At 34.1% G+C, this 27,747-nt stretch overlaps 2 protein-coding genes across 2 annotated transcripts; one reads left to right on the top strand and one right to left on the bottom strand.

Moving 5' to 3' along the window:
• Positions 1-11,725: 11,725 nt before the first annotated feature.
• Positions 11,726-14,672, top strand: cdkn2a/b (cyclin-dependent kinase inhibitor 2A/B (p15, inhibits CDK4)). Its single transcript, XM_051117387.1, has 2 exons — positions 11,726-12,096; positions 13,948-14,672. The coding sequence occupies exons 1-2, from the start codon at positions 11,971-11,973 to the stop codon at positions 14,197-14,199; spliced, it is 378 nt and encodes a 125-aa protein (XP_050973344.1). The 5' UTR covers positions 11,726-11,970; the 3' UTR covers positions 14,200-14,672.
• Positions 14,673-15,533: 861 nt separating this feature from the next.
• mtap (methylthioadenosine phosphorylase) lies at positions 15,534-27,677 on the bottom strand. The gene is made up of 8 exons (XM_051117375.1): positions 27,540-27,677; positions 25,432-25,518; positions 25,179-25,237; positions 24,893-25,060; positions 23,140-23,242; positions 22,775-23,014; positions 16,087-16,209; positions 15,534-15,956 (listed from the first exon to the last, which is right to left on the bottom strand). Exons 1-8 carry the CDS (start codon positions 27,561-27,563, stop codon positions 15,918-15,920), a joined length of 843 nt encoding a protein of 280 aa, XP_050973332.1. The 5' UTR covers positions 27,564-27,677; the 3' UTR covers positions 15,534-15,917.
• Between the last annotated feature and the right edge of the window lie 70 nt (positions 27,678-27,747).

A 27,747-nucleotide genomic window follows, 5' to 3' on the forward strand; every position in this document is an offset into this window, starting at 1 on the left:
CAGCACTGTCAAACTGTCACGCACACTCTCCTGGGATTAATTCATGCTGTCTGTCTTTGCGAGCCTGCTGGCGCTCCCGGGGCGGCGGGTGCATTGACACTGTCAATGAACGCAGCAGCTGACACTTCCACAAGAGCCACACACATTTCCACTCCCCCCACCTCTCATTGCTTTCACCCTAACCTTACTACCATCAAAAATTACTGCCACAAACACAGACACACATACAAAAAAAGAAGCTTAAGCAAACAAAAACAAACAGAAGCTGACATGTTTGAGCAAGATGCTTCATATATGAAACCAAGCACTGAGATACATGCATAGCCAAACATGTCTCTTTACATCCATTCAGCACCTACTTTGTGTAATCATTTTATCTTACACTAGAAAGTGTTCATTTAATGCTATGGAGCCCCAATTTGATCTCACAGGAAAATGTAGCTTATGAGGTTGTGACTTTGTACAAATTTGTATGATGTAATAGTACAAAGTATTTTACCTAAAAAATGATACCTACAATTTATTCTTATTTGATTTCTGAATTAACTTTAGTAATAGCATTTAAATTTAAAAATGATGTCTGGCAAATAGTTAAGTAAAATGTGTGTAGAGTGTTAAGACAATAGAAGTTAATGGAAAGCTGGTAGGAAAAGAACTGCATATTCACAGGTTTTATAGAAAGTGTTCGTAAACATCAATATGTGACCCTGGACCACAAAGCCAGTCATAAGGGTCAATTTTTCGAAATTGAGATTTATACATCATCAGAAAGCTGAATATATAAGCTTTCCATTGATGTATGGTGTATTTGTTAGGATAAGACAATATTTGGCCGAGACAACTATACAACTATTTCAATATATGTAATCTGAGGGTGCCAAAAAATCAAAATATTGAGAAAATCGCCTTTAAAGTTGTCCAAATGAAGTTCTTAGCAGTGCATATTACTAATCAAAAATTAAGTTTTGATATATTTACAGTAGGAATTTTACAAAATATCTTAATGGAACATGATCTTTACTTAATTTCCTAATGTTTTTTGGCATAAAATAAAAATCAATAATTTTGACCCATACAGTGTATTTTTGGCTATTGCTACAAATATACCCCAGCGACTTAAGACTGGTTTTGTGGTCCAGGGTCACATATTAACACAGAAGCTGTTTTTTTCATATACTGTTTAGTAGTAATTTAACAGTCCTGCCGGAGAATTCACCTTATTTGGCCATGTAAATGCATAAGCAGCCTTCCTAAAGCTGATTTATACTATGGTGGGCCAAGAACACTGGCTCTGCATAGCTACAATGGTTGCGGTTTAGCCTACGCCTTAGCCTGACGTACATCTAATCAAAAATGTAGCTACATGTTGCATTCTCGCAGACCACAACAGATGTGATTGGTCCGATTTGTAAACAGAGTCCCTACCCAAGAATGATATGGTTGCTTCACATCCATTGGGAATACACAATAATCATGGACAACAGCTAGGTTTTGCGATGTGTGGTTTTGCATCAGCTGAAGGAAAAGAGGTTTGGAAATCTGTTGAAAGATTTGCCCCTGTGAAAATCTGACCTACCTTCAGGATGACTTATCCATATATTTTTATATTGTTTTAGAGCTGGAATTAAGGCTGTAGGCTAGTCCTGCCTCATAGTATCAGCCACATTCTGATTTTTTTCTACCTGACAGGAAATATTTCCTACCTGACAAGACCTACCTATGGTTTTGCACATTTTCTATGGTGGTAGTACATCTTGACAGGTTTTTCTGGTTTTACGTCATGTGCTTGCCCAATTTTAACTACAGGTACTATCCACCTTATTTTTGCCGTAAGAGTGGGCACGGCCATTTGTAAATCTTATGGGTCTGGTATCCGGTCTCATCCACATCCAGCTATTTGTAGCTGTACAAAACCCGTTTTGCTGCTTGATATTGCAAATTGGTGTGTCTCACTGTTTTATTTTAATGTATTATCTTAATTATAAACAAAGTTAGTGTTAGTGAATTATTAATGAAGTAGTGTAAACAGTTATACTGGTTACTGTACGTTGTTGTTCTTCTTGTTATTAAGACATAAATATAAAAATATGCATGTAAAATATATTTAGGAGCATGTGTGCAAAAAAAAATCACGATACAACCTAATGTGCCTACTGAACTTCAAAAGTCTATGATTTAATTAAGTAAATATGAATAAATTAAATAAATTTAAATAAATTAAATCACTTGTAGATGTCTCCTTGTATCTTTTTATCAAGGAAAAACACATTATTTGATACATTTTCATTGCGCGCTTAATGTTTTTTTTTATGTTCTTGTACATTTTTAAACTTAGACTTATTTATGGAAATAAAAGTGTATAAACCTTCATAGAACTTTCCATTTCAAAACATATTCTTTACAATGGAAAAGGCTCTTTAGATTATTTAAATAAATGTTCTTCATATTTAAAAAAAATGGTTCTTTTAAGAACTGTTTACTGAAAAGTTCACCCAAAATGTTTCTTTCTGTTTTATATATATATATGAAGAGTTCAGATGCAAAGGCCTCTAAATCCATCTGACGTATTTCTTTAAATGAGCATTTCTTTCTGGCTACTTTGTATAGGTTTCTATGTAAGTACTGGTACTTCTGATTGGGCTGAGGCTGGAATTTAGTGAGTTTGAAGTAAAAGTATTTGATGGACGCATACTATCTGTCAGGAACATTCACTCAGTATCATTATCTCATTTTTAACCGAGATAGCTTTTAGCTGGTTTTGCATCTGAACTCTTCATATATACCATTCTCTGCAAAAACCCTTCTTTAGAACCTTATTTTATGTATAAGTATATTTTATTTATTTATGTCTGCTACTGAAAAGTATTTTAAAAGTTTTTTTTTTTTCTTTTCTTTTCTAACACCCCACTCTCAGGCCTTTTTTCTTCTGTATGTGTGCATATGCTCACACACTTAAATAGCCTTTTACTTTCAAAACAGTCCTCTGTCTATTGCACATCACTGAGCCCCTGGTGATAATTAAGGATTCAAACATTAGTCTATACAGTTCCTGTACCCTGAAGGATCCCCCTATAGTCCTTTTACCACTTCGACCCTCTAATCACATCTCCACCATGATTCACCAGCCCCTTAAAGCCAATTCCCACCATCACCAGCCCGCTAGTCTAAGCCTCAGACAACACACTCATAGCTCACAGACCATCCATTGCATATTTCACAAAAGCCCTTCAGTTTTAGAGATTTGTAGTAGCATCAAATCTTTGAAAGTTATTTAGAGTTTTAATTGAGAAACATATTATATTGCATATGCTGCTATGTTTCAGTCAAAAAAATACACATTTAAAGTTAACACACTTTTTCCAATCATCACTGCTGTATTTGAACGCTGCATTTTCTTTGTTGGAGGCAGTCTATTTTCATAATATCTTTCATTTTAGATTTGCCTGCCCCTTATATGTCACTTAAATTAATCGTTTATTTTTTCAATGTATGGCTGCCTATAAATTCAGCTAAAGATATTCTTTTTAAGAGACTGATGACATTTGGCTAAAGCTATTTCTTAATTGCCACCTTACCGCCTGTACAAAAGCCCAGCAGTGCCTCTAGAGGTACAGTTAGTGAAATCAGACACATTTTTGAACGCCTTTCTGAAGAACCCTTAGGGTTTGTGTCCCCAATGCAGAAACACTTATTGGTCCCTTGCCATCTCCACATCTTCCAATAAAAAAGAAAGTTAAATACCTTTGATACAATCGTGCCCTTAAAGCATCTTTTCACAACTATGTTACTTTTGTCTTTAAATGATAGTATGCCTAAAGAAATTTCATAATATGGTAATTGATTCGGTATAAATGGTTGCATTTAGCTCAATAAAGCTACTTTTAGGATTGTTCCATTACCCAACTGTCCAATTACCATTAAACACAGGCAACTGTTCTTTAGATCTGCTGGGTGACATATTTATATAAAAATATTGTGGTTTCCAATAAATAAGTACATAAAGCAGCTTTCAGCTCTGACAATAATAAGAAATGTTCTCATGCAGGAAATCAGCATATTAGAATGATTTTTGAGGAATCACGTGACTCTTGAATCATTGCTATAGCATGAATAAATTACACTTTAAAATACACCAAAACAGAAAATAGTCATTATTACATTACACTGTGATAATATTTACAGTATTGTGTTTATGGTCAAATAAATACAGCCTTAGTGAGCATAAGAGACTCATTTAAAAAAATCTTTTGAATGTTTGTTTATATACAGTACATACACCCCTACATGCACATGCACATCTACTTTAGTGCAGATGATATATGTAGACGAAAGCTCACCCCCTCCTAATTGAATGAAGCTAGCCAGAGAGGACGAATGGAAAAAAAACTGAAGCCATTCACCTGAGACTAGTGCTGGCAAGTAGCATATTACGAGCTAATGCATAATTAGACAGGTGCAGTGTAAGGGCACTCTACTTGTGCCATCTTTATTGATGCCCTGCCATCTAGTGGCCAGCACAGTGCCATGGCATCCAGACTGTTACAATAACAAGTGTTTAGCATTCTAAAATAGGAGGATATATATATATATATATATATATATATTCATTGTTTTAGAGTTAGAAGTAAGGTTGTAGGCTAGTCCTGCCTCACAGTATCAGCCACATCCTGATTTTTTTCTACCTGACAGGAAATATTTCCTACCTGACAAGACCTACCTATGGTTTTGCACATTTTCTATGGTGGTAGTACATCTTGACAGGTTTTTCTGGTTTTACGTCATGTGCTTGCCCAATTTTAACTACAGGTACTGTCCACCTTATTTTTGCCGTAAGAGCGGGCACGGCCATTTGTAAATCTTATGGATCTTATGGAAAACTCGTTTTGCTGCTTGATATTGCAGATTGGTGTGTCTTGCTGTTAATAATAATTAATAATAAGATAATTCTTAATTATAAATGAAGTTAGTGTTAGTGAATTATGAATGAAGTAGTGTAAACAGTTATACTGGTTACTGCACGTTGTTATTCTTCTTGTTATTAAAACATAAATATAAAAATATGCATGTAAGATTTTCCACATTTTCCAATCACCACTGCTGTATTTGAATGCTGCATTTTCTTTGTAGGAGGCAGTCTATTTTTATCTTCCATTTTAGATTTGCCTGCCCCTTATATGTCACTTAAACTATTCGTTTATTTTTTTAATGTATGGCTGCCTATAAATTCTGCTAAAGATATCCTTTTTAAGAGACTGATGACATTTAGCTAAAGCTATTTCTTAATACAAAGTGCATGTAATTTTTTTATTTAGTACTGACCTGAATAAGGTATTTCACATAAAAGACGTTTATTTATAGTCCACAAGAGAAAATATTAGTTGAATTTATAAAAACAACCCTGTTCAAAAGTTTAAATACAGTTGATTCTTAAAACTGTGTTGTTAACCGAATGATCCACACCTGTTTTTTGTTTGTTTGTTTTTGTTTAGTGATAGTTGTTCATGAGTCCCTTGTTTGTCCTGAACAGTTATAGTCCGCTGTTCTTTAGAAAAGTCCTTCAGGTCCCACAGATTCTTTGATTTATTTTCCCACATTTTTGTGTGTTTGAACCCTTTCCAACAATGACTGTATGATTTTGAGATTCATCTTTTATCTGAGGGACTCGTATGCAACTATTACAGAAGGTTCAAACGTTCACTGATGCTTCAGAAGGAAACACAATGCATTAAGAGCATGTATATATACTGTGTGTGTGTGTGTGTGTGTGTGTGTATATATATATACCAGTAGGTGGCAGTAAATGTCTTAACAAGTAAGTCATTGAGTGATTCATACATTCCATTTGTTCAAACGATTCATTCAAGAATGAAGTAGGCCCTAATAGCACTCTATATGAATGGGCCATTTATTGAATCATTGGTTGCAAAGGAGGATTTATTCAGAAATGAATCAGAAACATCTTACATTTTAGGGGCATAAGCATAACTGCATTCTATAGGTTACATCACGCGGAGAACTGTTAGCCTGTTTCATGTTAGTCACTAATCAACTATGAAATGTAAAATGACCTACTCTGGGGCGGGTGCATTAATTGTGTTATGTATTTTATTTTATTTTTTTCACAACTGATTAATTAGATTAAAGTGTTAAATGTACAGTCCTATGTTTTTAAATAGTACATAGTATTTAAATAGATTATTTACTTTTTAATTAGTATTAAGGAGTAAATTATTTTATTAAAATGTTCTTAAATTTTCTTTTGCAAGTTTTAGTAAAAAGTGTTAAATTAACAAACATAATTTAGATTTAATTAAATGTTTTTGGAGTTTAGTTTGTCATTTTCACAGCACTGACATTACCATATTGGAATGCAAACAATAAACACTATATAATGTCATCATCATTCAGTCATCCTCAACCACAACCTCCACTCTTCAACACAAACCACAATAACTTTCATGGTAACCAAAGTAAATTACACAAACAGCAAAAATAACTTTTTGCAGCGTAGGTAACGCCTATAGCAGGGCAGTGTACTCTAGGATGGGACATGGGACATTCCCAAGAACAGCTGTGAGATGCTCTCAGCTCCAACATTTTTAGAGTAGCTTCCTGTGCACTTTCCTCCCCACCACAGACCATTCGATCCCACTTCTGATATGTCTCCTAGTTCTACAGGTTATATGTTTATTACATGTTCACATGACTCTGATCTCAGTCTAATTGTTTCCTAACCAGCACATAATCTATAATGTTGATAATTCCCTATTTATATGTGATTTAAAAGTGCTGTGTTTGCACTATTTATACACTGTGCACTGAAAAATCAAGATGCAGTGAAAACTACAAAATACAAGTTTGTATTTTATACATAGTTTATTTATATAGAACTTTTCTCTCACTCAAAGCATATACTCTTCAATAAATGTTTAATAACTGCAGTCAGTCAACAAATTAAATTAGCTTGTGATGTAAATCTTACATCTTAATTTGACCCTCTAACTCTAGCACTCTCTATTCTATTTCTATTTTATCTAGTTGTAAAAAAAATCCTTGACCCTAAGACTTGTACACTATTAGTTTTCTAATGGCTTGTTTTCTTTTTTTAAAAAAACCCTCTAACACTAGCTTTCTCTGTTCTTTTTCTATTATATTTGTTTTCTTTGTATTTATTACATATTTAACAAACAAACAAACAAACAAAAAAACACCTACGTGTACTGGATTAGGCTAACTGAGACTTGTCATAGCACTTGCATATTAATGCTCTTTTGTTGATTTTGATTGCTTCCATTGTCCTAATTTTGTAAGTCGCTTTGGATAAAAGCGTATGCTAAATAACTAAATGTAAATGTAAATTCAAAATTTATATATATATATATATATATATATATATAGATATATATAGATAGATATAGATATAGATATAGATATAGATATTCATGTATGTATGTATGTATATATAGAGAGAGAGAGGCTAGTTCAATATTAAAACACACACTTATATATGTTTTAATATTGAACTGACCTCTCTTTAAAAACAGATGTCACTAAGATAATGATACATTTGTTTAAATTTCCATGTTTTTTCTACAAAATGTTTTAGTTGAGAATTTTGCTCCTGAGATTTTAATGTGATGAACTGTCAAAGCCAGTGGTTTTCAAATTGAGGTCCTGGGACACAAGAAGGGAGACAAGGTGGAGCTCAAAAAAAAAAAAAAAAAAAAAAAGGACCACAAAGGATTTCACAGACTGAACTTGCTTTGGGCATTCTATCAAGTGCTTGATCGCAGCCTGAGGCAGATATGTTGTGTCTGAAAGCTGAAAAATACTGCCTCTGCAGGCAGCATACAGAAATCAGAGGGCAGCAAGGCACGTCTGATTCGATCGTGTCACATCCTGTCAGAATTGTTGCTCATGCACATTAGCTTGCTAAGCTAGTAAATTCCGCACAAGTTGCTTCACATAACCGCATACAAACTTAAATGAAAAAATATAAAATAATAAAAAATACTTAAATGCAATACCATACTAATATCATATTTTCTATTGTATAATGATTATTTAAAGGGGGTCATGGAATGCCCCTTTTTCCACAAGTTGATATGATTCTTTAGGGTCTTAATGAAAAGTCTATAACATGCTTTGGTTAAAATTTCTCAATGGTAGTGTAAATAGAAGTTTTACCTTGTCAAAATCAGCTCTGCAAAAATCATCCTGTTCTGGTCAAGGTTGCTTTAAATGTTAATAAGCTCTGCTCGCCCCGCCTTTGTGGAGTGACAAGCCTGTTTACTTCAGCCGCATTTAGCCGCTAAACTTGCTAACTAGCATATTATTAGGAAAGGTGATCGCAAAGATTCGGAGATATTCTTGTCTAATTTACATCCCTGCTCCGGCATCAAAACAATGGAGATCGGACTGTTACAGCTGATTTAGGCGGGTCTGAGGTAAGACGGTGGCTTCACACCGATAGGCATCTGAGAATGGCTCAATTTGAAAAAGGGGGTATTGTTTTTACAGATTAGTTAAAAACCACTGCATGGATTTTCATCATTATAGGGTAGATGTGTACATACACTGACAACACACATTAATGTTCAAACAACATGTAAATGTAAACTTTGCATCTGATGACCCCTTTAATGATGAATTAACGTGTAATCAACATGTAGTGTAATTTTGAATATTACACGACAACAGCAGCTTGGGGAAAAGAAGAAAAAAAAACAACCATATCAAAATATTTGTAAAAATTTATTATACAAAATTATTTATACATACATAAATATTTACATGTGGCAAAAAGATGATTCATAGGGGCCCAGACAGAGGACCGGACCTAAATACCAGAATGCATTTCTAAATCAAATTAAAACTTTCATTTCACAACACAGCTAAAACTGTGTTAAACTCAAACATCAGCATAAATAAATTAGGCCCATGAAGCTGATTTAGGGGGAAGTGAAACCTGAAACATATGAAAGTCCCCCTTAAAAATAAAAAATAAAAATAAATAAATAATTTTTTTTGCTAACCATGATATTTGATGCACCAGGCTTTTATGGCTTATTATAATAAAGGAGAATATAGAGGCACTTATTCTTGAAAGGGAAACCTCAGTTTTATTAAAAGGCACAAAATGCTAAAATGAGAGAGAGAGAGAGAGAGAGAGAGAGAGAGAGAAATCATCATATTTTTGGCCATATAAATTATAGTCTTTTACATGCTAAAAAGTATAAACTATCAGCCAGAGCGCAGTAGACTGTAGACTGTGTACAACAAGGTTTTAATTTGATTTTTGTGTTCAGCAAAGTATTGATTGTTTATAATGTAGAAGCCTTAGAAATCTGCATATCAAATATGAAAAAGTAGGCTTTATAGAATCAAGAGGAGGGCTGTTTCTGAACACTCAAAGACCGTTAAGCAGTGTGCATGTGACTGAATCACTTTCTCTTTTTCTAATTCAAAGTAACTCTCGCTGCAGATGGCCTAGTGCTGCTTTACAAATGCTCACAGAGACCCCATTGTTCCCAAGCAACATCATGTTTATTTGTTCATTTGAACAAGGTCAAAATGAGGCTGTATATGATGGTGGTTTCAAAAAATGGTCAGAAAGTTGAAAGACTGAGGACTGTGCCAGATCACCCCACCAAGAAAGTCAATGTCATCACACCGAAGGCATCACATGCATGAGCACTTCCTCAAATCATTTTCTAGCAACTATCCTGACCTGTGACATGAACAGCAGCAGTAAGTGGGGGGTAAAAATCAATTTCACACTTTCAAGAAAGAATCTGGCACTATATCACAATTAAATGCACAATCTTAAATGTTGCTTACAGAAACTGGAGATTTTTTTTTTCCTGCTAGATCGAGATACTACATCTGTCAACAAAGATGTAAAATGGCCACAAACTACATGTAGCAGAAAATATTTTTTAGTCATGTTTACTTGTGTAAGTGTTTTTAATGAGGACAATATTACTGAGTGCACTTTTAATAAACGTTCATTAAGTACAATACCTACCACCAAATGCAGGAAATACCATAACATTAACATGACAGAAACTTTTGGGCAATGACGTGTACATTTTTGAACAAGGAGGGAGAAAATGAAAGGAAAAAAAAACAGTGATTTTCAAAAAAAAAAAAAAATGCAGGATGTTTTATGAACCTAAAGGAACAAAATAATCTTCCTCTGGTTGGTTTTATTAAATTGGCTAAGCTCACCCCATGCTCCCCTATATAATGCAAAACAGTGCTACTAAGTAAAAGACAGCCACCCACATAATTTTTTTCTCTCGACCATGGACAAAATCTCATCTCAACATATTTGATGAATTGCTTTGCTCTTAATTTTGTCATTTCATCTGAATATCAATATTTGTTTGAATTGATCAAAACAGTTTTGAGGTCAATTGATCTAATTTTGTGTTTCTGAAAAAAAAAAAAAGTCATCTGTGACATTGCATTATGCTGAAAATCAATGTTTTCATCAGTGAAAGATTTGTGGATTAAATTTGTGGAGTAAAAAAGGCACAGAAGGCCCTGGGTGGCATGTTGTTACTAGTGTGGTTATTTTATTTTATTTTTTTTATCGAACACGTATTGCTTTAATAATTATTTTAATTCATGGGTGTTACTATTCAGTAATTACACTGTAATTACATTGCATTGAGTGAAATCATTCCAATTGAATTTGCATTGTTGCTGTTATGGCTATCTTTACTGAAAATATGGACAGTTAAATATGTATTCATATGCCTGCATTAGTCATATAATAAATTTACTACAGTTAACATGCTACACACAAGTGGTAACTGATATCAAAAATCAGTTACACATTCTGTAAAAGTTTAGCAGATTGATCATGTAGCCTAGTTCAGTTTGTATATAATTTTGTACTGGTTTAACTATTCTCACTGACATAAAAGAACAGTAAATCTTAATCAATACTCACAACAACCAAACGAAGCACAAAAGAAACTACTTGCTGCAGTCTTGGTGTTTTTAAGGTCGAGTTTTCATATAGTGTACAGCAATGCGGGTAAAACAGAATTCGTCCTGAAAGCAGGCCGGAATACAGAATAAATGCAGCAACCCTGGAATTCCCCGTCCTTTATACCGTGCAGATGTCGTATGTGTGCAAATAATCAAACACTTGAGGAAAAAAACTGTGTATGTAAAACAACCGATGTATGTAAATGTAACCTAAATGTATGTTTTATTATGAATGATGTTGCTCAAAGTAGGCGTCCAATCTTGGACTGACTGAATAATGACTAAATAAAGAAATACTATTTAAATAGCAGTGTAATCAATACTCTGTACAGAACAGATCATTTCTACATCTAGTTCAATTATGTGGGATGGTAAGTGAGTCATCATTATTAGCTCCAGCATCGCGTCTGTATTTTTGAAAAATACATACTCTGAAAAAATAATGTTTTTTTTCTGGTGGGTAGGCTAACGTTACCCATTCTTTACGAAGAGCCTAACCAAAACGCCACTTACTGCTTCTGTCTGATTTGCTTGAATGTTTAAACTATATTAGAGAATTACGATTGTTGACACCGACAAAAAACACGTTCTGGCGACTGATATTTTAGTATCTTTAATACCAGCGTTTAGACACTGACAGACTTTCTCCTTACTGCCTTGTTGTGGTCTTCCTGGATCAGCTGTTTGAGTGCGCATGCGCAGTACGTGCTCTACTGCAGCACGGTTTGCCATGACGCTCACAACAGAGGCAAGTCCGAACAAATATCTCCCTACGTGTAATAAATTTAAGGCACAGCACCTTTATAAAGGAGTCGATTTAACGCATCTACACAGTTCAGAGGATCCCTTTTCGTCTGGCGACAGAGAAAATTAAAATGAAATGTGAACTCGGATTATTTTCGCAGTAACCTATCATCCTTATTGCTTTTACCTGTCAAAGCGAAATTCTTCAGTGGACTAATAAGGAAGATGATGCATCCCGAGGATGAACTGACCAAAGCAGCCGCCACTGGAAACACTTATCATGTTCAGTTTTTACTATCTAACGGAGTGAATGTCAACGGGGTTAACAAATTCGGAAGAACACCTATACAGGTAGGTTTTAAGAATAAGTAAACAAGTAAAACATGCATGCATAAGACGGACTGCAGATGTGCAATATTAAATATAAAAATTCAAAGCCACTTAAAGAAAATATTTTACGAAATGTCAGACTATTTTATATTACGTAAGACGTAAGAATTTGCCTGATTATTTTTTTCACATTCGGTTTAATATATGATTTAATTTCCATTTATATAGCCTATTTTTTATTTACTTGGATAAGTACTGTACTGTTCTTTAATATTTACGTTATCCTTACAGAGTAGTGAGACTAATTGGAAACATTTTCGGCATATTTGAACTGTAATGCAATTCTAATAACCTTTAGTATGTCGTTAAAATTCTATTTTAGTATTATTAATTCCCACAGTGTATTAGAACATTATTAATATTTTAAATATATCCTTTAGGTGTATAATGTATTTATCCTTGGCGTAGGTATTGGAGGTATTTAAGCCTGCAACATTTTTCTTGTTAAAAAAAGTATAGAAGCTTTGCTGTTTCGTTTGTATTAAATAATATAGTTGCGATATGATGTTTTAGCAAATGGATAGAAAATTCTCACTTACAAAAGACCATATCTAAAATAATGTGCTTCAAAATAAGAAATTAATCCCATTCTATAAATTGTAGCTACTTTAAAAGTAGGTCTTATGTGAGTTTCACAGACTGTGGAGTGTTTCAACGTCGCATTTCGGTAGTTTATAAATCTAGCCTATTAGCTACAGTTTAGGCTATTGTTAAACTGTAAATGAATCTCAAGAGAGTTCTGTTACTACCAGGTTGCATATTTATTGTATTATGGGGAGGGTTTAAAAATGTTGAAAGTACAGTTTTTGTACAAACAATAGCATTTATCTTTAGAATAAAACTAAAAATAAAGAGGAAAAAAATGTATTATATTTAGTTTTTTTTAATTATCTCCCATCAAAATTCACCATCCTGTCTCAGTGAGGTAACTGCAAATATTATAATCCAGACGTAAAAATTTGTCCTGCAAATCATATTGTTTTATTATTATATTTACTTTAAAAAATATCCCCTATCAGCATTCACCATCCTGTCTCAGTGAGGTAACTGCAAATATTATAAACCAGACGTAAAGTTTTTTGTCTTGCAAAACATCTTTTTTTTTTTTTCACAACTGCTGTGAATTCAAGTGGGCGATGGTCATGTTGTAATTTCACCTCGTAGCCCACTTCTAGTTCAAATGATTCATTTGTTCATATTCAAATGATGGTGTGACAACTCCGCATTTTGCACGGGATGTAAAAAATGAGGTAAAATAAAATGCCTGAGACGATGTAATAGTTTAGCAAGCTTAAAACGAGGAGACACAAAGACAGCAAAAAATCAAGAAAACAAGAAAATGTAGATACGATTAGGCATATACTGTATTTAGCTTTCGGGCTAATTGGTAAAATATTATAATCTTTGTCATTTTAACGAAATATGTCTAAGAGATCAGGCTGGATTATTACGAAGTGCACATGATACGCACTAAACTAAAAACAATATCAAGTAGGCCTAATAGCCTAATAAAAACAAATGTTACAACATGAGCTGTTATATTATTAAATTCAGTTAAACTGTCCGCGAATTGTCTCATTTTATTAGCCTACTGTCCTATAGCCGACAATATGCACTACATTATTCGTACAGAACGAAAAAAATATGCTTCTCAGTACTCAAATAGTGACATTTAAAGTAGAAATTGCACATATAACATTTATATTGCATATATATATATATAGAAAGGAACAATTCTTTACATCATAAAGTAGACATTATTGACAATATTTGACTGAGAGAGAACTCATTACACGTGTTTTTTCGCCGCAGGTGATGATGATGGGTAACACGCCTTTGGCTCACCTGCTGCTGGAATATGGAGCAGATCCTAATGTGGCTGATCCCGGGACAGGAAGCACTCCTTTGCACGATGCTGCCAGAACAGGATTCATGGACACCGTGCAGCTTTTAATCCGCTTTAACGCCGATCCCAACGCAACAGATCATTACAATTTACGACCTTTGGATGTGGCACGGCAGACTGGCCATGTGGACGTGGTTGAATTTCTCAGTCGTATTTAAACACTATGTTTTTTTCTTCAACTACATATTTATCACATAATATGACAGGTTCATATATTTTAAAAAGTAAAAGAATGAGCGCAGCAGTTAGGCTAGTTAATGCACTTCCGATTTGTAATAATAATAATAATTTACAATAGGCTATTGTTTGTGGATTTGTATGCTGTTTAGAGTATTAAACATTTTAAGCACTTTTAATTCCTGTGGGAAATTTGTGCTTCACAGTTGTTCATTTTTTTAATGCCGCATTAGCCTACCCTATCAAAAACTACGGAAAGAAACCCCAACTTTAAGTCTGAAGCATTAATGATCATTTCATCCTTCTAAAAAGTGTCTGAACACAGCATTACAGCTAGATACAATTCAATTATTTAACATATTCAAAATATGTGTTCTTTAGCACGGTGAATGATGGCTAAAAGGAGCCTAAAATTGAAGAAAGATAATGAAGTCGTCCGTTTTCTGGGTATGCGCTCAACGCAATAGTAACGTGTTTACTTTTTGGTTTACATACATTTCTAAGTTCTCTTTTTTTTTGTAAATAAGATATTTTCGTTACGTTTATGATGTTTTATGATAAATAAACGCAACTCTCTAAAGGCTGTGCCCCCATGCAAACTTTTTTCTTTATAACGCATAAATGGGGTTCTTTCGAGCATCGCCACTACAGCGTCGAGTTCAAAAATACTGTTGATATTGTGCGGAAAGCAAAGTTTGTTATTATTTATGTTATTTTAATTGCAGACCTTGTTGATTACAGAGTTTTACCTCTCGACTGCTGTAACTAACAAGTGAAACCTATGAAAGAATACAGCTAAAAGAAAGAAAGAAAGAAAGAAAGAAAGAAAGAAAATGTAATTATTTAAAACTTTCGCATAGAGGCAATTTATTTTTAACAAAGTGGAAAAGACAAATGTCTAGTTATTTGAAGAAAACCTATTACTTGAGTGTTTATCTTTAAAGAGATTGCTACGTATTAATTCGAATACAACAAGAGGACAGTGATGTTGGCAACACGTATCTGATCTAATCTCATGAAAGGAACAAAAAATAATTAGATCAGAAATAAAAGTTTGACGTCCTCCATTTTGGAAGCAGAAATGTTATAAAACAAACGTGATACACGGACATCTGACCTTTTAAGTTTGCCTGAGGCAAAAACACTGAAGAGAAAAATGCAGGAGCATTTTTTTTATGACAAGCAACCAAGGTTTACCAAATTTTATAACAAACATGCATGTATTCTTCACAAAACTCTGGAAAAGCAAAAGAGCTGTCGACTCAAAATGGAAGAGGGTTTGCAGCAACGAAATGAAAATAACATCCCACACAAGTTTCATAGGGAAAAACGGTATATATTTATTTGTGGTTATGAGAGACATGTATTTAGTTTTATATATCCAACCAAAATACTTATATACTTGTATTTTCATTTATATCCAAGGTACATCATGGTGTAACAACACTACTGCTACTATTAAAAGGCACTGAAAAACAGTGTGATAATCAATAGATCCTGTCCTCTGGCAATGCATCCATGCATATTTCTAATAACACTTTTAAACAAACACTATTTTGAAGAGAAAAATATCAGCCGTGTCAGAGTGGATGACAAACAACCCCCCTTTTTTATTTAGGTTAACAGTGGTAGGAACATCACACTTGTTTACAGATACATGTTTGCAGTTGTGGACACCACATCTTGATGGCCGGATACTTTAATGTTTGGGCAACATTACTGACGACTGTGACATCATCTGGACAACAACAGAAAGCACAGATGTCATACTCAGCATAGATATAGTATAATATAAAAAAATGTATTACATAAATACACATATTGAAAGAAGTCAGTCATTTATGTAATTTAAAGAGCTTTAAACTCACTTTTTGTGCAATTATTGTGCTCTCCCAGTCCATCTGACAGATCTGTGGGATTGCAGTGAGCAGGATGCTGCTAGCTTTATTTGCATTCTCTTTCATGGTTTTCAGAACATTGTCCACACACACCTAGAAAATAAATAAAAACGTTTGGTATATGCAGGTTTGACTGTGTGGGCAGTAAAAGGAGCAATGCAATTTGATCTAAAAACATTCACATCTTAAAATTAAACTTTACCTCTAGAAACAGATAACATCCTCAAAACAGATATCAGACTGTTAAGTCTCTATGACTCTCAAATTTGCCTGTAGCCACTCAGATAAGGTTGCCATGAGTCATGAATAACCTGTCACAAGTAAAAACTGAAACTGGAAGACATTTTATGCTCAAGCAACAGATGGACTATTGTCTGTAATTAATGCCAGAATTTGTCAGCTGTTTAGCTGTCTACAGTTACATTGTCCTCTGTAGAATTTGAATGCACAATGTCAGGATCTACAGTGAACCTACTGTATTAAGACAGCAACAAGAAAAATTTGTGATCAAAAAAGAAAACTGAACTACAGACAATTTTTTTTTTTTATCACCGATGTTTTCCTTTAGAGGAACTGACTAATTAGTTGGCAGCAAAATATATGTGATTGTCTGTGCATGAGTCAGAGAGAGAATGAGAATACAGGACAGGGACGGAAGGATGTGGTGAAGTGGGGAGTGAAAACTAGAGGTCAGCAGCAGGAACTCGGAAGGAGGACTCAGAACTGCGAGGGGAAGTAAACACTGCAGCAAACTACCAGCCTAACCGGTCGTCCGGCTATCGGAAACAATAATCTGCAGAGAGTTTATTGACTGAAAAAGGAATATCCTATAAAAATCTTTCTTAAGTAAGACGATATAAACAACTTTGAACACATTTGCCCTTTATGTTGTTTCTCTAAAAAGGCATCAAATGATTATATACAGTTTCACTGTCAAAATGAATGAATGAATGAATGAAAAAAACACTTTTCTAATAACAAAGGGCTTTTATGTGGCATGTGTAACCAAGCGACAAATGCTTTCATCTATGGCACTATATTCAAACAGCAGTGCTGGAAAAAAGGAAAAATCTCAATATAATTTTTTTTTCAAGTGAGGATTTGTCACAAACATAAGGACCAATGAAATAGCTGGGCTTATATGGGCCCAAGGTTGTAGTTATTTATTAATTCTACCGGCAAAATGAAAAAAAAAAATGTCCTTGAATAGGCATTAGTCAGGTAAGCCTAAGGCAATGGTAACAGTAAATAGAGAGAAAAAAAAAAGCTTCAGCTGTGGGTAGCGAGAAGCTGAAAATTTGTTGCCACAACGAACCAGGAAAATTGACCATGCATAATTTAAAAGTGCAAATTCAGAGAATCACCGGTAAAAACAAAAAAAATTAAAGTTAAAAAAAGTTAAAATGTCCTCTATTCCTGTGTACACTTGTGACTCAAACCACATTCATTAGTGCAGAAAAGCAGAACAAACATACAACCAAAACAATGGCATTTCGCAAGATGCATAAAGTATTATTTTTTTAACTGTTAGAGGGCCAAGTTACTTACAGAGTAGCTTTCAAAATAACTCAGTTTAGTTATTAATCAGGTCATTTATTTTTATAGTTCTATTTTAAATAGTAAAAATAAACCAATTAGGGTCAATGTGGCAAGAATATATATTTTTATATACATTTAATATTACACAATTCAATATTAGATATTAATTACCGTTACTTTTCTCTCTTTTTTGAGACTTTCCTAAAATACAAATTTTCCATTGACAAAAAAATTGAATCATGATTTCAAGATGAAACAAGTTGGAAAAAAAAAAAATTCATGCATGGTCTCTGTGGGCTTGGTAACATTTGACCTGGGAATGCACCTGAAATCTCAATTCTGTTCCAGCATGCAATCCTTGTGTGTATTTTGGCACCGTCCTATGTTGGAAACAAAATTCAGTTGAATCACTGTGCATTCACTTAGCTCTGATTGAGGAAATCTTATGCTTTTTTACCGCACGCATTTACTAGTCTCCTGCTCAGACATTTTTTTGGTCTGTGTGGGAGTAACATCAGAAGTGTGCAGCTGTGCATGCGCGCAGCTTAGAAAGACTACTGGCTTGAACTCAACTGACTTTAAAACAGACAGACAGACACACACACAGAATTATCTAATGTGTCATGTGTCTCTAATGGGCTTTTAGTGCTTTTATATATAGCTAATTATAAATACTAGGACCTAACCCAAACCAACACCCCGACAGAAAACTTTATACATTATAAAAAAAACAAACAAAAAAAAACAACAACTTTATTTTGTATACAGAGGTTGCACAAAATTATTGTAGGGGTTAATATCATTTACTGTATGTATGCTACAGTGAAAAAACAAAGATTACAATTCTCTTTTATCTGTTAATTGTCTATATTCTCTAGATTGTATATCAGTGTAGTATTCAGTGCTGGGCAGTAACTTGTTACTAGTAGTGCATTACAGTAATAATATTACGGTCACTGGTAACTAGTCGTGTAAATAATTACTAACATAATTTAAGTAGTAATATTACAGATACAATTCAACAAGCAGCTAGTTACTAGTTACTTTTTGTCACAATTGCTAATGATTTGATATTCAAAAAAAATTCAATCATCCCAATCAATTTTCATCAGTCACGTGTGTACAGATATGCAATAATTAAATATGTTAATAACTGAATTTGCATTTCCTTTAGCCTGAGGCTTATTCATTTCACTTTTGATGTGAATGAGCTTTTACATATGCCAAGAAGTGCCACTTTTTATACTAAAAACATACAAGTAAGCTCAGCCCAGATTATAAAAAGTAACGCAAAAGTAATACAATGCATTACTTTCCATAAAAAGTAACTTACGAATGCAATTAGTTACATTTTTAAGGGGGTAACTCAATATTGTAATGCATTACTTTTAAAAGTAACTATCCCAACACTGGTTGTATTCAACAGTGTTTAGTACAAGCCATGTTTGAAATGGGCAACCTGTCAGACTTCCAAAAAAGAAAGTATAACTGCAAGCAGCGATTACCGGGGTTCAAGCGCTTTAAGGCATTTAAGCACATATACACTACTGTTCAAAAGGTTGGGGTCAGTAAGACTTGTAATAGTCTTTAAAGAAGTCTCTTATGCTCATCAAGGCTGCATTTATTTGATTAAAAATATTGAAAAAAAAAAACAGTAATATTGCAAAATGTTTTTACAATATAAAATAATGTTTTTTATTTTAACATACTTTAAAATAGAATTTATTCCTGTGATGAAAAGCTGAATTTTTATCAGCTGTTACTCCAGTCTTAAGTGTCACATGATCCTTCAGAAATCATTCTAATATGCAGGTTTATTATTAGAATGATCAATGTTGGATAATATCAACAGTTGTGCTGCTAAATATTTTTTGGAACCTGTGATTTTTTTTTTTTTTCAGGATTCTTTCATGAATAACAAGTTTAAAAAGTACAATGTTTATTCAAAATATAAATATTTTATAACAATGTAAATTATTTATTATTAACTTTTAATAAACTTTTAATTATTAACTTAATACATCCTTGGTGAATAAAAGTATTAATTTCTTAAAAAAAAAAAAAAAAAAAAAAAAGAAACAATAAAAATGTACTGACCCCAAACTTTTGAACGGTAGTGTATATATATAAAAAAAAAAAAAAATTAGCAAGCCTGTAACCACCTAAATCAATTGTTTATAAAAGCACTTTTGGCAAATACAGGTAATTTACCACAGAAATATTATGTTTTTTTTCTCCTTAAAACGCTGCACGCTCGTTTAGAATAACCTGTCGCATGTGCTCACCAGGTTTTGTGAAGTTTTGAGTTTTTCTTTAGGCTTTATAGGATTTTAGGTAAATTTGGATAGTCTCCTTTTCTAAACAACTCAATTATAGCCTCCCAAAGGGCAAATTTCAAAATTTTTTGACAATTATTGACCTAGAGAGTCCAGAGAATTGTACTGCAGTGTTTTTTTCCAGACTGAGCAAACAATTTGATTGACATCAGTGGTTCTTAGAGGCAAAGTTGTCTGGAATGAAAAGTTCTATCGTAAGATACGAATATCGTACGTATATGTGAGAAAAAAAAACAAGAAAAAAAAACAAAACAACGTACAATCATTTACACCCTTGAAAAATGCGATATTCCGACCGGCTTCTGTTATGCTTGTCTAACAGGTGCTCAAACTTCGTTGCCAGCATCCCTTTGCAACGGTGAGTCGAAAGTTCTTTTTTTGGAAAATGATAGAATATTTCTGCACTGGCTTGGTTCTGATTGGGCGAAAAACTTAGGACTAGTTCGCAAAAGCACTTTTTAAAAAAAATGTGAAATCACCAAATTTGAGACATGTGTTTTGTCCGCCATGAACCAAGGATTTCAACGTCATGAGACACTTGAGCCTGCAACTGACGGTTTCGGAGTTATGAGTTATTTTGTACTTTTGTTCACTGGAGCGCCCCTGTCAGGCCGATTGGGGTGAGCCTTCCCTCCAAGTTTCAAGTCTCTACAACTTACGATTTGGACTGCACGATCAGTTTTACATCGAGATCACTTATCCGTGACCATTCAAACTATTACAAAAATCATGGAAGTCTGTTCAGCAGGAGCATCTGTAACCTTAACAGCCCAGTTTTTTGGTGTTAAGGTTTTGTTTTGTCTTTATGGTTATGAATGCATACACAAAGCATGACAAGAACTCATCAGCAAATAAGAAAAGTGAGCAAAATGAATGATAGAGAATGATAGAGACTGTCAAACACTAAGAAGAATGATGTGACTGTAAAAGAGAAGTCCACTTCCAAAACAAAGATTCACATATAATGTACTCACCCCTTGCCATCCAAGATGTTCATGTCTTTCTTTCTTCAGTCGTAAAGAAATTGTGTTTTTTGAGGAAAACATTTCAGTTTCTCAATATAATGGACTGGTATGGTGCCCTGATTTTGAATTTCCAAAATGCAGTTTAAATGCAGCTTCAAATGATCCCAAATGCAGTTGTAAACGAGTCCAGCCAAGGAAGAAGGGTGTTGTCTAGCGAAACGACTGGTTATTTTCATTAAAAAAAAAACAACTGAAATACTTTTTAATCTCAAATGCTCGTCTTGTCTCACTGTCCCTGAACTCTGTGTATTCTGGCTCAAGACAGTTAGGGAATGTTGAAAAACTCCAATCAACTTCAAAAATCATTTCAAAATCATCCTACATCGCTTCAAGTACCACCAACACAGTCTTTGCAATATGAACATCCAAAGATGATCAAACAAAACAAAAAAGGTAAAACAGTGATATTTCGACATACCCTAACTGTCATGAACCAGAAAAAAATAGTCCAGGCAGTGTAAGACAAGACGAGCATTTGACATTAAATAGTATATACAGTACCGTTCAAAAGTTTGGGGTCAGTAAGACTTGTAATAGTCTTTAAAGAAGTCTCTTATGCTCATCAAGGCTGCATTTATTTGATTAAAAATATAGAAAAAAAACGTAATATTGCAAAATGTTTTTACAATATAAAATAATGTTTTTTATTTTAACATACTTTAAAATAGAATTTATTCCTGTGATGAAAAGCTGAATTTTTATCAGCTGTTACTCCAGTCTTAAGTGTCACATGATCCTTCAGAAATTATTCTAATATGCAGATTTGTTATTACAATGATCAGTGTTGGATAATATCAACAGTTGTGCTGCCAAATATTTTTTGGAACCTGTGATTTTTTTTTTTTCCAGGATTCTTTCATGAATAACAAGTTTAAAAAGTACAGTGTTTATTCAAAATATAACTATTTTATAACAATGTAAATTATTTATTATTAACTTTTAATAAACTTTTAATTATTAACTTAATACATCCTTGGTGAATAAAAGTATTAATTTCTTACAAAAAAAAAGAAACAATAAAAATGTACTGAACCCAAACTTTTGAACGGTAGTGCAAATTGTATTATTTTTATGAAAATAACCAATCGTTTCGCTAGATAAGACCCTTCTTTCTCAGCTGGGATCGTTTACAACTGCATTTGGGATCGTTTGAAGCCACATTCAAACATTCAAACACATTCACCATACCACTCCATTGTATGGAGAAAAATGCTGAAAAGTTTTCGTCAGAAAACATAATTTCTTTACAACTGAAGAAAGAAAGACATGAACATCTTGGATGACGAAGGGGCGAGTACATTATATGTGAATCTTTGTTTTGGAAGTGGACTTCTCCTTTAACAAAATCAGCAACCATTAAAGAGCTACAACTGCTAAAAATGTAATAACAGACACCAATGCTAAAATGCAAAAATATATAGATGTCAAGACCACAAAACCTAGACAGCTGGAGCACCAGGATGAACTTCAAAATCTGCCCTTTGGGCAGTTTTGGAGACATAGATGGAATTCTACTGGAGACTATTCAAAAGTTGTATGAATCTATTCTAAGAAGGTTAGAAGCTGTATTAAAGCCAAATGGTGGTAAAACACCTTTATAAAGAAATATTCCTTATTTCCCAGGTGTTCACATTATTTTGTCCAACCCTTGTATATTGTTTTTTCACTTCTGCCAAAACAAAACAGTTCATAAATATGGATAAGTAGATACACACACATACTGTACAAACACACAGACAGAAGTTTCTATCTGCTCACCGCCTCTTCGTGCTCTTTCCAGCAGTCATAATCAGTTGCCATTGCAATACTAGCATAACACAGCCCAGCCTCCTTGGCAAGAACCACCTCCGGTACTGTGGTCATGTTGATGACATCAGCCCCCCACTGTCTGAACATGAGGCTCTCTGCCCGAGAGGAGAAACGAGGTCCCTCTATGGTCACCATTGTCCCTCTGGTGTGACACTTTACACCGAGTCCTTGGGCAACCTCCATGAGCACCTACAAGAGGAAGTAAGATAAAGGAATAAGAATAAGAAACAGAATAAGAATGAGAGTATGGTAAGACGAACAGTAAAACGGACAGAGAACGAAAGACAGACAGAGAACTGGGAAATGTCACTGACCTCTCTAGTCTTGCTGCAGAAAGGTTCAGCCATAGGGATGTGGCACACACCTGGGGGGCTGGAGGACTGCCCATCATGGAATGTCTGGACACGTTTTGTGGTCCTTGAATTCAGGGGGTGTGTGACATTTTGGCGTGGAAATTAAGATGAAAATTAAATATGAACCAAACTGATAAGATGCACACCAGATGAGAAGTAAGTATCACAAATATCTAACACTGGACATATCATTCTGTACTCACATCCTCAAGTTCTGTACTCACATCCTCAAGTATGATTCTAACCATCATACAGGCCAATGTTCACGTCAACAATAAACAAGGTGTCGTCAATGAGTTTGAAATTTGATGTATGAAAAAACAAACAAACAAACAGTCTAACACCACCAAAGAGTTTGAAATTTGATGTATTTGATGTACTGTTTGTTTTCTCTCAAAGGTTTGTTACATTAAGCTAAACTGTAAGTACCTTAAGAAACATTTCTCTTTAGCATAATATTAAATGGAGATAGGAGATGCTTTTTGTTTAATGATCAGGTTTTGGGCAACAGACCAATAAGACACAACATTTAAAATACAAAAAATAGAAGAGCAGGAGTTTGGTTACTGCTGATATTTATAATGGCTCAATGAATCTAATGGTGTTCTACAGACAGAAGTACATGTCTTTAGGCCAAATTGCTCAAAGTCAAATAAAGTGTAAGCTAATTGTCTTCCCTGAATATTAATGTTGCTTACTATTTGGAAAACAAGAACAATAAAAAAACCCAAACAAACAGAAAGATCTGAAATCTAACATTTCTCATTTATTTAGTCATAGTGATATTATTTTTGATATAATGCCTGGATGCACTGTTGTGTTTGTTATGGCTCACGCATACATTCATCCTTACATAATGCATGTTAGTTGAATGCACTTAATTAAGGGGTGAACAAAATAAATTGAGGAACTGATGGTAAAATAAAGCTTTGGGAAGGTCATTCTTATATTCCCAGGGTTTTGTGTTCAACGAGTTTTAAAGAGATAATTCACCCAAAAATGGAAATTATGTCATTAATTACCCACCCTCAAGTCGTTCCAAACCTTCGGAACACAAATTAAGATATTTCTGATGAAACCCGAGAGCTTTCTGACACTGCATAGACAGCAATGCAACTGAAATGTTCACAGGCCCACAAACGTAGTAAGGACATTGTTAAAATAGTCTGTGTGACATCAGTGGTTCAACCGTAATTTACGAAGCCACAAGAATACTTTTTGTGTGCAAAGAAAGCAAAAATAATAACTTTATTCAACAATTCTTCTCCTCTGAATCACATCTTCCACGATTATCGAAAGCAATGAAGGTTTTACTTACATAATTTATTGGCATCAGTGGGTGCATGAAGAACCTACATCCACAGAACGTTTCAAATGCAGAAAAGGTTCTTTATAGTGGAAAAGGGTTCTTATATTTTTAAATGGATCTTTTACTGTTCATTGAAAGGTTCTTTGGGGAAATGAAAATGGTTCTTCTATGGCATCACAGTAAAAACACCCCTTTGGAGCCTTTATTTTTAAGAGTGCAGGGTAATTAATGACAGAATGAACCATTCCTTTTAACTATCCCTTTAAGTTTCCAGGTCCCTATAGTTTACAGGGTTGTTTGTTTTCTCCAATTGTTGGTTTTTAAAAGTTTTTTAAAAGTTCCTTTTCAAGTGAGTGTAAAATTTAAATTGTGATGATGAATGATTATAGAGAAATTACCACTAACCTATCAATAAACTGGTCAATCAAAACAATGTCGCCAGGCTGGATGTCATCTCTGAGGGAGCCACATGCTGTGGTGACTAACAGATGAGTGCAGCCCTCTTCCTTCAAGGCCCAAATATTGGCCTGGTAATTGACATTGGTGGGCATTATGGTGTGTTGTCTCCCATGCCTTGTAAAAAAAGTTCTAGATTAGACTTCTGTTCTTGATAAATACAAAAGCAGCAGATATTTCAAATATAATTCAAAGCATTGTATACTGTATTGTATATACCAGCCAGTGTAATTACCTTGCAAGAAGTACACAATCGACATTCTTTATTTTGCCCAAAATTAGAGCATCAGATGGCTGTTAAAAGAGAGGAAGAAATAAGTATACCAGATATCAGAACATTGTGAACACATGTTTTAAAAGCAAACCATGATTTGCAATTATTTCAACTTCTGAGTTTAAAGCAAATGCATATACTCATTTTCAAATGTACTCTACCATAATCATGCATGCTAGAAAGTACAGCAGACAAAAATTGCAGAGACACTCACCTTTCCAAATGGTGTGACAACATACCGCTCTGTCCTTCCCTCCAGGATATCTGGATCATCAAGACCAGATCCACCAATTATTCCTATCTGTGAGAACATATTTTATAGACATATCTGAATTTGTGATGTCTGCAGTTGGTTGATTTATTTAAAACATTTCAAACACTCACAAATACTTTACAATGACAAAACACATAAGATGTAGTTCATTAAAAATATATATACACACACATTTACATTACATTCAGCCAATTTTCACAATATATAGATGCAAAACAGTGCTATTTGCATTTGCATGCAACAAGAGAGACCAAGTCTGTGATAGTGTATTTACTGTACTGCATGATACATGAGTCATGCAGTGCCAGTTTCAGATACTCAGATGAACAGTGCTGACATAGATCATGATGAACATTAGGAAATATCTGACCGCTAAAGGCCACAATTGAAAAATCAGAATCTAGTATTCCAGAAGCAATAGAGCCTTAAGCACTGAGGTTGAGGACAGCCAAGCCACCGAACCTGGATGATTTCCTAGACCTAGATAGTTTGCTAAACACCATCAGAATAGAAGAACGTCACTGAAAATTATTTTTATTTTGATCTGTTTCTCAATCTTTTTTTTTTTTTTTTAGAATTTATTCATTCAACAACGCTTGTTTTTGTTTTCAGCTGTTCATTCAGTTTTGTAGTTCAAGTTTTAGCATTATAATAGCATACCATTGACGGGTTACAAGCTACTGCAGCCAGGTCAATCCAAGCATATCAACTGACATGAGAATGATGGAGTTTTTTATTTGACTAAACTATCCCATTTTAATTCATTTAATACGTAAAAATGTTTGTGAACATTGCAGTTATACTAAATAGGCCCCAAACAATAAAAACTAGAAAAAAAGTGTCTGTTAGGATAAATTATTAATATTACTGACTAGTGTTATATATTGAATATGAAAATTAAGAAGTAAACATTGGCTTTTCTAAAACTTTACTTTTCAAATCCATGCTAAATCTAAAGTTAATCTAAAGTAGTGCTTCGTCTGGTAATTAAACAGTTTTACTGGGCCAAGAATAGCCTATTAAACCTCTACATATAACTATACATTAAGTTACTGTACAGTGCTTAAATGTAAGGGTTAGATTCTGTCACCCTTAAGTAGTTTCTTTTTTGTGCACGAAAGAAAATTGTTTTAAGAATGTTGGAAACCACATGGTAGCCACTGACTTCCAAAGTATGGGAAAAAATACAATGGTTTCCATTAACTGTCTGGTTACCAACATTCTTAAAAACATCCTCTATTGTTTTCAACAAAACTCACTTGCAACAAGCAGAAAGTGAGTAAATAATGGCAGAATTTTCATTTTGGGGTGAACTATTCCTAAAGTATTGGGCTAAGTTTTTATCAGGGGGCTGTTAAGAGAGTCACTTCATAATAATTTAATGATTTCAACGTGTCATACGATTAACCAAACGATGTAAATCCAAATGTAGGATAATAGCGGTCATATATTTCGTACGTTACATATGATTTTTTTTTTTACATTAAAACGGTCACAACCGAAACTCCTTTCCTGCCAGCTACAAATGAATAAAGGGAAAAGATTATCGTGTATACAAAACAGTCTGCAGTCTAATGATATCTACTGACCAAACAACGTTACAATTATAATTGCGTTAGAAGTATTTCACGTCCTCAGAAATATTAACATATAGAGCACATGTACACTCCCAGGTTTTCTGAGCCCCAGTGCGCCCCTTGAGGAAACTTCGCGTTATTACCTAGTGGCATTGGTCTTGACTCTACAGAACTACGAAGAACTGCTTAGCGGTTAGAAGGATGTAGTGGTACATGATTATCATGCTCTATAAAGTGCGAACAGGTTGCCGATGTTGGAAGTAAAGAGAAGTGCTATATCCTGCCACATTCAACACAACGATATTATTATAAATTTAACATGTAATTTTCATTTCAGGTCCCTAATAATGCATTTGGTTAGTGGCGTGTTGATGTAAAAACACTGCAGTGTTCCAGCTCCTAAACAATTTTCTTTCATACATCTTCTCCATGTGTGTACCCATATATTTCATGATAATAATATAAATTTACCTTTACATGACTGTTCGATGCCATTTTCTTTCACGTGTTAGAAAAACACCAGCTTCCTTTCTTTTTCCTGTTTTACGGCGCTGCGCAAAGGAAGAAGTGCATTAGCGCCTCCTATCTGTGGTGTAACCAAGAGAATGTGTCCCCACCCAACATAAACTAAATCACAGTAATGAAACAATCTCCCCACAAGAGTGGATCCAAGTTCACT

This window comes from Labeo rohita, chromosome 1 (assembly GCF_022985175.1).
Source record: "Labeo rohita strain BAU-BD-2019 chromosome 1, IGBB_LRoh.1.0, whole genome shotgun sequence".
NCBI lineage: Eukaryota > Metazoa > Chordata > Actinopteri > Cypriniformes > Cyprinidae > Labeo > Labeo rohita.